The sequence below is a fragment of the Caretta caretta genome, chromosome 1 (genome assembly GCF_965140235.1).
Source record: "Caretta caretta isolate rCarCar2 chromosome 1, rCarCar1.hap1, whole genome shotgun sequence".
NCBI classification, from domain to species: Eukaryota; Metazoa; Chordata; order Testudines; family Cheloniidae; genus Caretta; species Caretta caretta.
The window spans coordinates 46,386,095-46,402,488 of record NC_134206.1 but is presented as its reverse complement, the minus strand read 5'-3'; the positions used below and the strand labels follow the sequence as shown (position 1 = coordinate 46,402,488).

Sequence of the window (16,394 nt, the reverse complement as noted above, 5' to 3'; positions counted from 1 at the left end):
GGCGTGGCCAGGCAGCTTTGCTGCGCGCTGCCTCCACCTGCAGGCACCGCTTCTGCCCCTCCCATTGGCCACGGTTCCTGGCCAATGGGAGCTGCGAAGCTAGCGCTCTGGGTAGAGGTAGCATGCGGAGCTGCCTGGCCATGCCTCTGCCTAGCAGCTGAGCAAGGGGAATGTCACCACTTCCGGGGACCGCCGCCCAGAGCCCGTCTCACCCAGTCCTGTGTCCCAACCCCCAGCCTCAGCCCCTTCCCACACCCAAACTCTCTGCTGGGCGTGAGGGCGTGGTGGCCCAAGACTTCCTCAGCAGTGGCCAGTGTGCCTGGTGCAGGGGCTGCCTGAGCTGCCCCTGAGCCAGGCGCACTGGCCACTGCAGAAATCACAGAGGTCACGGAAAGTCATGGAATCTGTGACCTCCGTGAGAAACTCATGGCCTTAGTCATAATCCATAGTGGTGTTCCTCAGTTTGCAATACCTTCTTTAAGTTCCCAGGAATCCTATATTTTCTTTCCTGCTTTAGGGAACTTTTTCTTTCACACTCATCTGATTATCTCCTTCACTCCTCTTCAGATCTCTGCAGCTTCCCATTTCCCATCACATCATGTTTAAACTTGTTTTCATTTCAACATCAAAACCCAACATAACTGGCCTGGCCTACATCTCCAAGCTAGTCTTTTTATCACATTGCTGGCTCTGCTTTGCCAGTGACATCAACCTCAATGCTCTATTCATTCACTTCTGCAATTGTCTTTGTGACATTTTCTATGCAATCCTCAATGTGTAAAATGCCTTCCCAGATTTGGTCCATCAAGCTACTACACTCTTTTCATTTAAATCCTTCCTAAAGGTTCATTTTCCATGATGCCCATAAGAAATTATTCAACCAATATTAATAACAAAAAATCCTAGTCATTGCTTCTGCTGGGTTTCATAGAGCATCCTAACTACACTGAGTCTGTCTTGCTTAGACTGCAAGCTCTTTGGGGCAGGGATTGTCTGTATTTTGTTTCTTGTACAGTGCCAAACATATTGTTAGTGCTTCATAAATAATCAATAAAATACAAAGAATAAAATGAAGAATAATGAGAAGTTCTGGAACTACACCACCCCCTCTCACTCCAATGAGTGATGATATGGGCACCCTACCTGAGGCAAGCAGCTTTAATGAGCCAAACTCCATCTTTCCAGCCATTGCCAATGGATGTGAAAAATTACAGGAATAATTGAGCTACAACATCAAATGCATATGTGAAGAAAGATATGGGGGTGTAATTTAGAGACTAGAGCAGAGGACCAGGATAGGCTAACAGTGAGGGCCCTCCACTTTTATATAGAATGACTCACTAACTCACTGTGAGAGTGGGCAAGTCAGGTGACCTTTTTTTGTAGTCTAGACAAACAAGCTGTAAAGCAAGCCACACTAGGTCCTCACAGCTGCTGTAGCTAAGTTTGAGCTTTCCTGTGGAAATTAATAGCTTCCTATACCCACCCACACAAACTGCTGCTTTACTCCTGTTCCAGCTATTAGAAACTGTCAGGGTTCCTTCCCCACTCTGAACTCTAGGGTATAGATGTGGGGACCTGCATGAAAGATCCGCCTAAGCTTATTCTTACCAGCTTAGGTTAAAAACTTCCCCAAAGTACAAACTTTGCCTTGGCCTTGAACAGTATGCTGCCACCACCAAGCGTTTTAAAAAAGAACAGGGAAAGAGACCACTTGGAGACGTCTTCCCACAAAATATCCCCCCAAGCTCTACACCCCCTTTCCTGGGGAAGTTTTGATAATAATCCTCACCAATTTGTACAGGCGAACACAGACCCAAACCCTTGGATCTTAAGAACAATGAAAAATCAGTCAGGTTCTAAAAAGAAGAATTTTAATTAAAGAAAAGGTAAAGGAATCACCTCCGTAAAATCAGGATGGAAAATACAGTACAGGGTATTCAGATTCCAAACACAGAGGATTCCCCTCTGGGCAAAACCTTAAAGTTACAGAAAACAGGAATAAACCTCTCTCTTAACACAGGGAAAATTCACATAAAACAAAAGATAAACTAATCCACCTTGCCTGGCTTACCTATACTGGTTGCAATATTGGAGACTTGGATTAGGATGGGTTGGAGAAGATGGATTTCTGTCTGACCTCTCTCAGTCCCAAGAGAGAACAAACACGTAAACAAAGAGCACAAACAAAAGCCTTCCTCCCCTGCCAAGATTTGAAAGTATCTTGTTCCCTTATTGGTCCTTTGGGTCAGGTGCCAGTCAGGTTAGCTGAGCTTCTTAACCCTTTACAGGTAACAGGACGTTGCCTCTGGCCAGGAGGGATTTTATAGCACTGTATACAGAAAGGTGGTTACCCTTCCCTTTATATTTATGACAGAAACACAAGACCAGAAACTTCTCATTAAGAGTTTTAAACTGAGCAGGTCAGCTGATAGATTCTGACGAACAAAGTCTTAATCATCGGGAGAGGGCTGCTCTCACTCAGTTTTAAAGTCTTCTCCCTCTTGTGATGACATATGTTGCTGTGTATTTCCATGAGACATTTAGAATCTTGCTCGGATTTTTGCTTTGAATCTTCCTCTTTCGGATTGTTATCACAGCTTGAATGATGCACCTCCCTAAAGATACCAACAAATTACGCGGACTTTCAGCCATAGACTGAGCAGCAGAAACTGCATTTGCTTCAAAAATTGGATTGTAATTAAATGGCCAAAAGTCAGCTCTGTCCAACCTGCCCTGGTATATTTTGTATCAACACTTGTGAGCTATGGTTTAAGGGAACACAAGAGAGAGAAATACAGTGGCACTAACAGATATCTAGTCTGGTTCACATAATACAGCTTCTTCTGCAATGATCCTTGCAACAGAAGGAAGAGGCTCCCTGTCCCTCAAAGAGGCCCTTTATTCCCCCTCTCACAGCCATTTCCTTTGGGTGCAGGTCTCAGTTGTATACGTTCTTGGGCCCTCAGCTTTTGAAGAAGTGGTTTCATGGTGTAAAGGTTTGTGGTCACTGACGCGCACCCTTAAGAGAGCCACCTGCTGCGCTCAGTTTCACTCAGTTGGGCCTGGGGACTGCAGGCTCCAGTCAGGCAGGAGAGTCTCCGGCACCAGCAACCATGAGACCACACCAACCCAGCACCTGCTCCAGCGGCAGCCCTCTTCAGCTGCTTGGTAAGGGCACACACAGCACAAAGCCTCCTCCAGTCCTCCCTTACTATTATCTGATTCCTTTCTCCTTTTTTTCTCTCACTGCTGCATGGCCACTCTCTCCCTCCATCTATCCCCTCCTGCTTCTCTTCTCTTTCCCCTTCCATGGCTCTTTCACTCATTCTTTCCTGCCCACCTCCTTTGACCTCCCTCTCATTCTCTTTCCCTCCTTTCTTCTATTCCTTGAATACTGTTCTCTCTCCCTGTCCTCTCCGCCTTCACAATCTCCCCTTTCCCCATCTTTCAGCTTTTACTCTCAGTGCACCCAAATTCATCTCATGTACAAGGAAAGATTTCAGACTTAATGACAAAGTGGTTGTTTTCCAGTGTAAAGAATGCTAATACTGACTTATTTGGATTGTTTTAAGCAATATGGGGCAATTTCTTAGCTAAACCTTATATGGAATACCATGGCAGAGTAAGACTTAATATTGCATTTGTGGGTTACTTGGTGTTGTTTTAGAGTAAATTGTGTTGTTTTGCATTTTTGTTCTAGGGTGTAAATGGAAGAATACATCATATTAAAATGTAGCAACTTCTGCCTGATTCATTGCTATTGCAAAGCTTTTAGTTTTTAAAGACTTGGTTTCCCATTTTAAAAAATTATTCCAAATGTTTTAATGTTAGGAGAAGTGGAGACCACATTTACTGTATGTGAGATGCTTCCAAGCTACTTTCCTTTGTCTCTGAAATAAACTTTCCTTGCTTGAGGTGAGCTTGATCTAGTTGTTACAAAATTCAGGATTGTGAATCATGAGAGAGGTGTGCTTTTTTTTCTGGCTCTGCCACAGCCCTGCTGTATGACTGGGAAAGTCATTTCATGATTTTGTTTCCCCAACTGTAAAAAGTGGATAATAAAACTTACCTGCCTTCCAGAGCTGTTATTAGGGATGGTTCATTAATGTTTGTAAACCTATTTGAGATCTGCCAAGGGAAGGCACAATAGAAATGAAAAGGATTATTTTATGATCTCCTGCTGCAAATGACTCTAATGAAATGAGCACTAAGCAAAACCTGTCAGGCTTAGATTTTGGTGCATTTTCTTCTAGAAAAGCAAAGGATGTAAACAAAGTACAGTAATCTTTGTGGGAATCAGAGTTAGCATAGCATCCAATTCTGGGCTGTTAGTCTTACACAGCGCTTTAAAAACTAACCACAGTGTTACTATTAATTGTTATTATCTGTATTACTGTAACACCTACAGACCCCCACTGGGATCAGGGCCCCATTGAGTTAGGTGCTGTACAAACAGATAGTGAGAGACATTCTGTGCCCTGAAAACAAGATGGACAAAGGGTAAGAGAATGGGAGTATTATTATCTCTATGAAGAAAAGGAGTACTTGTGGCACCTTAGAGACTAACAAATTTATTTGAGCATAAGCTTTCGTGAGCTACAGTTCACTTCATCAGATGCATTCAGAAAATACACTGAATGCATCCGACGAAGTGAGCTGTAGCTCACGAAAGCTTATGCTCAAATAAATTTGTTAGTCTCTAAGGTGCCACAAGTACTCCTTTTCTTTTTGCGAATACAGACTAACACCGCTACTACTCTGAAACCTGTCATTATCTCTATTGTGTACCATGACTAATTGTGCAGATATATGATTTGTTGGTTCAGAAGTACAGCAGGATTTTCACTGGGGATCGTTATCTCCATACATATAAAAATGTGGGTTTTTTTTAAAAAAATGTCATTTTTAGAGTAGGAATTATGACGTTAGTGAATGATAATGAGATTCTTAACATTGAAGTAGCCATTTCCCAAGACTTTGTAAAGGTTCTTCATTATTACTCAGAAGTTTGAACTGAAAACCAATAATGTAGCAGGTCCAGGTCTGACAGACTTTATCCGGCTGATATAAAAATGTTATCATAAAACTGTATTTACCCAGCTGTATTTACCCAGCAGAGACTCTCTAAAACTAAGATGAAAAGGAAAATATAAAGTTAAGACTCCCACTCTATCTTTACTTCATATATCTGCAGTTGCAGAAATCTCTGAACAAAGAGTGTCCTATGTGTGTTCGTTGCTGCAATAACCAGGCAGCAAGAATTTGGAAAGGAAGCCTGGGTGCATTATGAACCAAAACTTGTTTGTTTTATGACAAATAAAAGCTCCTCCCCTTACTGCTTTTTTGGCAATCGCAACCAGATTAGACACATGTGGTTAAAGGTAATATTATCTGGGGTGAAATTAGCTTCATTTGCACAAATCCAGGCAATTGAAGTGCAGAGAGGTGGGGGAATAGGGCTGTTGTGCAGTTGCCCTCCCCACCTCACCCTGCAGTTTATGGGATGGAATCACTGCCCTTCTGTGTCACTTGTGGATATGCATAATCACTGAACCCGAAACTGTGTCCAGTGCCACCTTTCATGGCAACCTATATAGGCCTGGCACAGAAATCTCTCTGCAACCACTATGGGTGCCATATGAGACCTCATATGGCTTTAGTAGCAGACCTGTCCATGCAGCCTCAGTTGTGAGGAGCATGTGGTGCAGAGGGATTTGTGTTGGTTTGACTCACCAGAGTGAATTTCACCCTTAAGAAACAGTCTTGCTTCATTTATATTTGCTACATTAACTTTTCATGACAGCTTTTCACGGGGCTGCCCATAGTTTCGAGACAAATTAGAGGAATCAAGTTATGAGTTACTGATTTAGTTCCCAGTCTTGCAATGATGTTAATGGACATTTTGCATGAGTAAGAACTGCAAATTCAGGCCCTAAAAAGCTCCAGATGGGACAGCAGTTTCTCTGATTCTGCAAAAGCTAAAAGACAATAACACTGACATACATATCATGAAACCTATAGAAAACAAAACTGAAGTGTGTAACATTCCTGTACGGGATTACCAGAGAAGTCTGAGACTGGAGATTTCATTTCTATTTTTTAAACAGATAACAGAATTATTTGGGACCTAGTTTTCTCCAGAATTTGTCAGTCTCACTGCAACGCAAAGATTACCTTCTTATAAACCAACGGATAAAACACTCCAGAGCATGTTCAGACACAGACCCATGCCACTGCCAGAAATGGTAAATGAGTGAACATCCAAGAGGCAGAATCATGTTTTATCCTGACTACACTCTCTCCTGAAGCATGTTAAACCTTTACGCAAGCCAAGCAAATTCTTTGTACAAGACTAGTACATGCTCTGCTTACATGGTGAAACACAGTGGGATCTACAGGATCACAATGTATCTTTGCTTTGTCATATATTATCAAATATTTTATGGATCAAAAATTTAAGAAATATTATTTCTGAGATGAAGATTCCTGAGTGTAAAAAGGATTATTTGGATTTTTGCAACTGAATAAAACCGAGCTTGGTCTGTCCATGCTGTATTTCTTTTGAAGATGGACCCTAGCATTTTCATTTTGGGGTACCAAAGTTTGCCCAACTTTCAAGCAGATAGACATTTGGAAGATAGTCAGGGGATGCACTAATTCAGCATATAACTAGCTACCATCGACAGGCTCCTGTCCCTGGCCACTGGCCTTATGTTCTGGATCTGTGCTCATCAACAGTGGAGACCTCAATGGGAGAGATTGCAGGTTCCTTGCACTGCTGCACTGAGTGGACTTTCTACTACCAAAGGGAGATGGTATATCCAGGGCTGAATCAAGGCACAGGATTAATAAACTATCCTAGTCTACTCTTATTTAGGGTATGTAGAAATCTGTATGTATATGCAGAATATAACTTTCAAAAGAGCTGAATATAAAATAGCAAAAGCAGTATCATTTAGACCCATTCACTCAGTTACTGTTGTCTTTCCTGCCATTTTGCTCTACCAAGTTGAAGCAACCAGTAACTAAGAAAACTCTCTCAAACACCTCGTGGAAATGTTCACTCAAAAATCCAGGGACATGAGAGTAATGCTAATGTCAGAGATAATTAAATGGGAGAGCCAGGTTGTGAAAAAGAATTTCCAGAACAAAAAAAAAAATGGAAGAGCTGTAGAGGGTAACAAAGAAGACTAACAACCAATTGCAGGGTCACAAAACAGCAATGGAAGAGATCAAGGACTTTTCAGTTGCAGTGATCAAAATTAAGAGGAAAGCAGGACTCAGCAAAACTAGGCCACAGCCAAGAACATCTCTTGTATTTCTGAGTGGGCAAGGAAGACCCAGCTTTTGATTCACTTTGTGTTTAACACTGTTCCTCAGTTCCTTGACATATCCTCCCACAGAGGTGCTACAGGAATCAAAATAGAAGCACAATGCAAAATACTGGACTAGGGGCTGTTGGTCTCTGTAACCCTAAGATCTAACAGGGACATTATGTTTGAAGGATAGAATCTTCTTCTTCCTGACACACTTCATGGAAGCCAAAAGGTTAAAAAAGACAGGATAGCTAATGTGTGGATGTCTTCCACCCAGTTCAGGTCCAGCTAGGATAGTAAAGAAATATCTGTTGCCTTTTCTAGGGTACATCCTTGGAAACCACACTGCTTAAAAAAGCAAACACCCCCATCCCAATTGATTTGTATGTGTTGTAAAGTAGAACAGTAATTACACTTATTTTTACAGTATAGGTTTAATTGTGTAAGTAAGATTTTTGTGATATATGAGATATAAGTATGTTTTGGACAAATACTGATTGGGTTACAGTGTGTTCCTTTATGGTGTGAACACATTTAATTTTACATTTATAAAATTATTTTATAGTTGTAATTTTTTTCACAGTTATCTGGCTCATTACCATACATGGCATGCAGTGGTACATTAGCACAAAACCTATTATTATTTTAAATATTTTATTGATTCATTTTTACCTCTTTTACACTTTTTAGCATAGCTCTTCTTAACTTGCTGACAGGCTCCTCCTCCCCCCAACAACCAGAACACAAGGAAACCAGCTGTAGTGGAAATTATGTTTTAATTCAGACGGGAAATGTATACGGTACTAGGGTGACAAAGAGTATCATTGCTTCAGTAGCTGTCAGTGACATATACATTCTTGTGTTTTCATTTCTCTATTTCATGGAAACTTTTCTCTTTGGAGGCAAGTTATTATGGCCCAGACCCTGCAGCGCTTCCTCATCTGAGTATTTCATACTCACAAGAAGTTAGTAGTTCCATTAACATCAGTGGAGCTATTCTTGTAACAGGACTGAGCCCTCAGTGTGTAAACCTGAAGGGTATTTTTGATATCCTTTTAATAAACAGTGCAAAAATTCTCGTATTATCAGGTGAAGCTAGTGGGTTTATAAACATACTTTGGTTTTTAACTGAATAAATTGCATGGTTTTCATGGAATGGTCACATGTTCAATTTCCATAAGCAAATCACTGTATATAGCCAAGAACACTGATGGTCCAAAGCCACATGATGATTGGCTAGTTGGCCTTTTTTGGTTATGTCTGTCACAGCCATTTACCAACTCCCAGTCCCATCTGGGACTTCAGCACGCACACACACACACACACACAATACTCTAGGTCCCTGGATCAAGGTGCAGTAAGGGACTGGTTAATATGGGGGACAAAAATAAGGAATCCTGTGAGGATGGAATATGAATGGCAGCAGTTATGGGGTTATGGAGAGTAAGTGTCTAAAGAAGAAAAAGTCACTCTTTAAATCCTTCCACCAACTGGCAAGTTACTATTTCTTGTTTGCAGTGTTGTTATAGCTGTGTCGGTACCAGGATATTAGAGAGAGAAGGTGGGTGAGGTAATATCTTTTATTTGACTATTTTTTGTTGGTGAAAGAGACAAAATGTTGAACTACTTCAGGACTGGTTGGTGGCCCTTTCTGCCACGTTTAACCTACTTTCCAAACAAGGAACTTTTCAGCAGTCCAAATGTTTATAAATTAAAGTGAATTGAAAATAGTTGTCAAGCCATAGAGTGCTGCTGGAAGAGCACTGACAGCAACAGGGCTTCATGTGGGCACAGGAGTCTACCTGCACAGAGCTCATTGCAGTATCGGGGCCCATGCGTCCAACATGCTTCCACTGTAGTCAAGAGAAGTTTTGCCATTTATTTAAATAGGAGCATGATATGCACTCAACTCCCACAAGGAAAATAACAGTATGGTAGTTTGAGAAATGTACTTCATAATATTTAAGATGCAGAATCACAGGGACTGAAGGACAAGTATCTTAGCAAGGTGAAAGGTAAATGAAAGTTTGGATAAAAAGAACATCAGATTGGAAATAAGGTGTACATTTTTAACAGTGAGGGTAATTAACCATTGGAACAAATGACCAAGGCTCGGGGTGGATTCTCTATCACAGGCAATGTTTTAAATCCAGATTGGATGTTTTGCTAAAAGATCTGCACCAGGAATTATTGTGGGGAAGTTCTATGGCCCGTGTTATACAGGAGGTCAGACTAGATGAGCACAATAATCCCTTCTGGCCTAGGAATCTATGTATTTGTCCAAGAGTTCTGAAAGAATTTAAGAAAGAAGTGGCTGAGCTGATCACAAAGGCATACATTCGCTCATGAAAATCAGCTACTGTTACCAGAGCTATGGCAAATCCTATGTAGCTGGAAATATTGGAAAGAGAGGCAGAAAAATGGAAAGCTAATTAATAGATACAAAATAATCCAACACATAAATTCATTCAATGGGAAAAAGAAACCTGGACAGCATAAATGATGAAACAGGAATAGGAGTGACAAACAGCAAATTAGATACACATTTGTAATGCAAGATGACAGCAAAAAAAGCCAATAAGAGTTTCAGCAGCATATGCAGTGGTATCACAAGAGAAACACTATTGATCTTTGTGTCATCATTATTCTCATTGTCCCAGAGAGGAAAACTGAGGCACAGAGAGGCAAAGTGACTTGCCCATGGATTCACAGTGAGTCAATGGCAGAGCAGACAAAGGATCGAGGTGTCCTGGCACCAAGCCAGGTGTACAATTGAAACAAAAAAATTTAGAAAACGGGTGCCACTGACAAAAGAATATAATGCAAATCCCAAAATGGGATCACTTATCTAAAATCCCTATGAATCTGGCTATGATTAAGCTTATACATGACCATTAACCAGCCTTTTCTAACTAAGGAAAGTACAACAGTAAAAAGTAAAAAACGAGAAATAAAAATTGATGAAATCTATTCCCAGGGTGCTAAGAAAAGGTAAGGCTCAGTAGGTGGAGGCCAAACTCTTGCAAATGGTGATCAGGAAGAGGAGACTGATAATGAGTTAGAAGTGATGTTGTAGGATGGGGAGGTGAAGGAGTACATTCCTCTTCCCCCACAGCTATTGACTAGCTGATGATACACAATGGAGGATGAGAAGAAATTTTAGGAAGATTGAAAACTGATTGGTGAGCAGAGCTTTGATATACTTGTTACAGGTGTGACAGTCATTTTCTCTGAGCAGGTGTTGTGGGAGGGCTGAAAATGGTGTTCCTGAAGTAGGCTGGACAGGAGCTGTTGCTTCTCCTTCATGTATCCTAAGGAGAGATCTTTTAGATTCAGGCCTAGATGAAGGCACAATGGATTGGACAAACTGGAGATGTTTATTATCAGAACAGCCAAGAGAGATTTGTTACTTTGTTTATCAGACTGATGTAGTACCTCTTCAAGAATGGGATAGTAAAGTCCAACAGAATAGGCAAGAAGATGAATGCACTTGCTGAATATTTATTGCTGCTGCACTTAGTTTATTTGTCCTGGCTCCAAAAATAACATTTTTTGTTTCTTCAGAAATTATAGTGCTAATCTGGAATTTTCTTTCAGCCTTGGGGATCCTTCCAAAAAGGGATAATAGTTTAAGATTGATATCTTTGAATAAAAACCAGAGGATGATTGAAATAGAGCTGTTAACCAAAAACACCAATGTGAAAGAGAAAATTAGAAATGGGTCTGGTTTCCAGGTTTTAAATCAATATTCTGGTGATGTAATATTTATATTATTGTAGTGTCCAGAGGCCCTGTTGTTCAAGATGCTGCCCAGAAGAATTTATAGTCGATGAGCATGTCTACACAGTTTGTGCACCTATTTAACTAGTTTTTAGTTATTTGTGTAATCAGTGATTTAGTTAATTTGGTGCATAAATTTTGCATAGACGAGGCTTAAGAAAGCATTTACAAGTAATTTTTGTTAAGAAAAATGGAATGCAAATCCTTAGCTTGTAATTAGAGAGAGAACTAGTTAAACTAGTTGTGAGCTGTGAAACTACCCATAAATTCAAAGACATCAAAGGAATGCATATATATTCAATACACATTGCTCCGTCTGAAGCAAATCCCATAAAGGAAATATGGAAAGGGAATTTGATTATAGGGTGTAAGGAATAGTTTGCATGTTACATAAACAACTTAATTGAAAGAGATCAAAGTTAGCATGGGGAAAAACGTAATAGGTGAAATCCTGGACCCACTAAAACTGCGGGCAAAACTCCCATTCACTGCAAAGGGGCTAGGGTTTTACCCAATGTGTCAGCCTGAGAGTAAGTGGGTGTATCTTTCAATGACTGTTGTGCCTGCTTTCTCTAGGGCTGAATTTAGCCCATAGTGTGTAAGACAGTCCAAGTAGGTTTTACTTGCATGCTAAAGGAGTGCAAAGATGTAAATTGATGATGAAGTGGATTTTAGCCCATGAAAGCTTATGCCCAAATAAATTTGTTAATCTCTAAGGTGCCACAAGGACTCCTCATTGTTTTTACCAAATAAAAAGGACACCACATTATTGGATTTATTTTGACACCCATTCAGGAAAGGGGGCTGAATTATATCTGTTCAGACTCCAAGCTCAGCACTTCAGAAGCTTCAAAAGGGAGTTCATGCTTAACAGACCTAACTTGTACTGTTCATGAAGGTGAGATGCTTATCTAAGACTTTTATCATTTCTTGTCTTCACAATCTGAACCATCATTTGTTCTATCAAATTTGTGACTTGGGAGTCCTCCTGTACAGAATTACATGTATGCTAGCTTGTTTTCGTTATTTATTGTTTTATGTTCTGAACCTTGTTGCGTGTACAGATCTGTGACTGCAGCAAAATAGTCTCACATTGAACAGCATGGACCAAATCCTGCTGAGAATTCAATGGATAGGTTGGTGCAGGAAGAAGATGGAGAAAGGAAGCCTTCCTTCTGCCTCAATACCTCCAAGAAGCAGGGCAGGATCTCCACCTAGTGGTAAGAGGGGGTACTGCCACTAGTTCCACCATTACACCAAGGAATTGGGGAAGATCTTCAGCAAAAATGCTGTGGATGCAGACTGCTGCTTTAATGAAGCAGTAATAGGGTGCATCCACCTGCCTCTCTCTCCTCACCACCAAAGAAACTGTGAGCTAATTTTCTCTGCAATTGGAGGATGGCTCTGCATATATAGTTGAGCAAGCCCTACTCCCTTGCTTTCCCTCTTCTTTGCTTGTCCCAGTAGTAAAGGGTAAAGTAGGGAAGTAAAATGAAGCAGAGTGAAGTTTGCATAGCCAAAGAGCTAGGAGATAGACCATACATTTTCTAGAAGCTGGGCATTTTGTTTCAGGTATAATCTAAGTGTCTGGGGAAGGTCTCACAGAGCTAAAATAGCGAGAGGCACCAAGAGCACTGAGAAGACTTGACAATATATTGCCTAGTCTAGAATGAATGTCCCAAATAATATGTGTTATGTGGAGACTGGTCCCAACTGAAAAAAAGCCTAAGCAAATGCAAAGAATTATTTTGGTTGAAAGAAAATAAATGAAGTTTCAATACACTGTTTCGAGGAATGAAACTGCCAATCTTTTTGTTTGGTTTCAGAGTTTAATTCTGTTTTTGTTCAGGACACAGCAGCCTATTGATTCAGTAGCATAGGCTCCTCAGATGATATTACCGCATGTGCTCCGCTTTTCACTGGCTTCCTGTTAAATCCTGATTCAGATTCAAAGTTTCAGTGCTCCTTTGCAAAGCTCTCCATGGGATTGTTCCAATTTACCTCAAGGACTACTTCACTCTATGGGCTTGTCTACATTTCAAAAGTTGATCATGTTTGAACATGATTATAATCAATTGAGTTAAAGGACATGGTGTTGCCCATGACAGACTTGTCAGTGTACACCAAAAATAATCATGCTCGCTGTCATGTCAACTAACCATGATTAATTATCATGATTTAAACCCTGGGGCTACTACAGTGCTAAACATGATTTGTCCTGGCCTACAGTGATCGGCAAAGTTGTGGTCAGCAGCATCATACTCATGTCATCTAACCTGATTATTTACAATAATGTTCAAACACAATATAATTCTGTAATGTAAAAAATATCCTAATATGAAGGTATCCGTGGAGACAGATATATTCCTCTGGAACAATGGAGCTATTTAAATAACATTACATTGATGGGTGTGGTATAAGAACCAAGAGAGATGGGTAGTTAAATGGATCTGAGAAGAAAATTCAAAGGAGCCACACACAAGCACGGCCATGCATCGGTGGAGAGAGGGGGCGTTAGAGGTATATTGCGCCCGGGGAAGCATATGCACTGAACAATTAATGATATCATGTGCACCGCTCTCTGAAGCTGGGCAGCTACACTGGCTTGAGTTTAAGACAAGGGGGCAATGGACCCTTCCTCACCATCGCTCTGGGTGGCTTGCACCTCGAGAGACAGTAGGAGGAGCATTTCCTGTGCTCAGAATACAGAGCCAATAATAGTACCTGGCCATTCGATAGGAGACCATATCAGTACTGCCAACTCAAAAGATCAAAAAGAATAAGCCAGACCACCTCATGAGATCAAAACTCATGAATCAGGTCTCAAAAGATCATGAGATTGGCTGCACAAATTATTTTGGGGAAGTTCTATGGTCTGTGTGATCATCTAGTCTGACCTGTAGTACAACAGTCCCTTCTGGCCTTGGAATCTATGAATCTATGAATGATTGGGTTATCAGTATAGCCAACTCTGATAGGATATTTGGTATTTTTCTTAAAGCCCCAGCCTGACTCCTGATTTTTGAATGTTTGAGGTTGCCAGTACTGTGTCATTACTGGAAAAGTTTGAAACTTCCCACCCATCTATTTTCACTGCACACCTTTTAGTTTTCAAAGTAACTAGAGTGTAACTAAGCTGCACGAGTCTTTGCCTCCCACGTATACTTCCATTAAGTGTGTTACTGGACCAAAGACTTTTTTTGACAATTCCTTGTAACCACCTTCCTCTAACTTCTCTGCTTCTGTACTCTTTATGGGTGCAGGTCGTGCTGGAAAGAATGTTTAGTGTAATTCCAGTCTATAGGTAGGCTTATGTAGGCAGCCTTGAAAGAGTGTCCGCATTACTAAGAGGATCCATATTAATCTACATACAGCAAAACTACATTTTAAAATGTTACTTAGGTTGCAAGGTCAAGCACTGAAAAGTTAGAAAATGCCACATCTAGGGTGGCCCATGCAGCCTTAATTCAGCCCCCTGGTGCATTCATCCTGTGCGCTGAATGGGGCAAGTGTCCTGTGGGAAAAATATTATGTGGTCATGACTGCACCATAGTGTATCTGCGACAGGGTTCTTTTCTTTTCTTTTATCTGCTCCTCCTCCCCTGCTACAGCTGGTTGGGCAGCTCCCAGGTGTCCCCAGTCCAGTGACTGCTGCTGCTTTGGCAGTGGTGTGAGCCTGGCACTTTAGAATGTTTGTGTGTTCTGTTATTATTTTGGCAAGCTTCCAGTTTTTTCCTGAAGGACACAAGCAAGAGATGGGAAAGGGCAATTTTTAACAGTTTATGCCTCAGCAAAAGATAAATAGAATTTCATGGGACAAAGAAAAGGCACTTTGTTAACCCAAGGGCATTCCCCCTGCTGACAATCAAAGCCTGTTGCAAACAATGACAATTATAGAGCTTCTCAAAGAAAGGTCACCAATGGCCCATCTAGCCTGTATCTTGTCTTCAGACAGTGGCCAATGTTAGATGCTTCAGAGGGAATGAACAGATCAGGGCAATTATTGATTGAGCCATCCCCTGTTGTCCACTCCCAGCTTCTGATAGTCAGATGCTAGGGACACCCCGAGCATGAGGTTGCATCTCTGATCATCTTGGCTAATAGCCGTTGATGGACCTATCCTCCATGAACTTACCTAGTTCTTTTTTTAAACCAGTTATAGTTCTGGTCTTCACAACATCCCCTGACAACGAGTTCCTCAGTTTGACTATGTGAAGAAGTACTTCCTTGTGTTTGATTTAAATCTGCTTCTTATTAGTTTCATTGGGTGACCCCTGGTTCTTGTGTTATATAAAGGAGTAAATAGCACTTCCCTATTCACTTTCTCCACATCATTCATCATTTTACAGATCTCTATTATATCCCCTTTTTGTTATCTCTTTTCTAAACTGAACGGACCCAGTCTTTTTAATCCTTCTTTATATGGAAGCTGTTCCATACCCTTAATCATTTTTGTTGTCCTTCTCTGTACCTATTCCAATTCTAAGATACCTTTCTGAGATGTGTTGACCAGAACTGCATGCAGTATTCCAGGTGTGGGTGTACTATGGATTTATATAGTGTCATTAAGCTATTTTTACTGTCTTATTAACTATCCATTTCCTAATGGTTCCTAACATTCTGTTAGCTTTTTTGGCCACTGCTGCATATTGAGTGGATATTTTCAGAGAACTATCCACAGTGATTCCAAGACCTTTTTCTTGAGTGGTAACAGATAATTTAGACTCCATCATTTTGTAGATATATTGTTGGGGTTATGTTTTCCAATGTGCATTATTTTGCATTTATCAACAATAAATTTCATCTGCCATTTTGTTACCCAGTCATCCAGTTTTGCCAGCTCTCTCTGTAATTCCTTGCAATCTGCTTTGTACTTAACTATTCTGAGAAATTTTGTATCCTCTCCAAATTTTGCCACCTCACTATTTACCCCTTTTCCCAGATCATTTATGAATATGTTGAACAGCATTGGTCCCAGTACAGATACCTGGGGAACACCACTATTTACCGCTCTCCATTCTGAAAACTGACCATTTATTCGTACCCTTTGTTTCCTGTCTTTCAAGCAGTTACTGATCCATAAGAGGACCTTCCCTCTTATCTCAAGACAGCTTACTTTGTGTAAGAGCATTTGGTGAGGGACCTTGTCAAAGGCTTTCTGAAAGTACACTAGAGATCCACTGAATTACCCTTCTCCACATGTTTGTTGACCCCCTCAAAGAATGTTAATAGTTTTGTGAGGCATGACTTCCCTTTACAAAAGCCATGTTGATTCTTCCCCAACATATCACGTTC

At 40.7% G+C, this 16,394-nt stretch overlaps 1 protein-coding gene across 1 annotated transcript in view; it reads left to right on the top strand.

Moving 5' to 3' along the window:
- The first annotated feature begins 3,069 nt into the window (after nucleotides 1–3,069).
- FLT3 (fms related receptor tyrosine kinase 3) overlaps nucleotides 3,070–16,394 on the top strand; it is a 76,952-nt gene continuing 63,627 nt past the window's right edge. Inside the window, exon 1 of the mRNA XM_075127584.1 lies at nucleotides 3,070–3,171. Within this exon, the coding sequence (XP_074983685.1) occupies nucleotides 3,117–3,171 (55 nt within the window). The 5' untranslated portion in view covers nucleotides 3,070–3,116. The remainder of the gene's footprint in view (nucleotides 3,172–16,394) is intronic.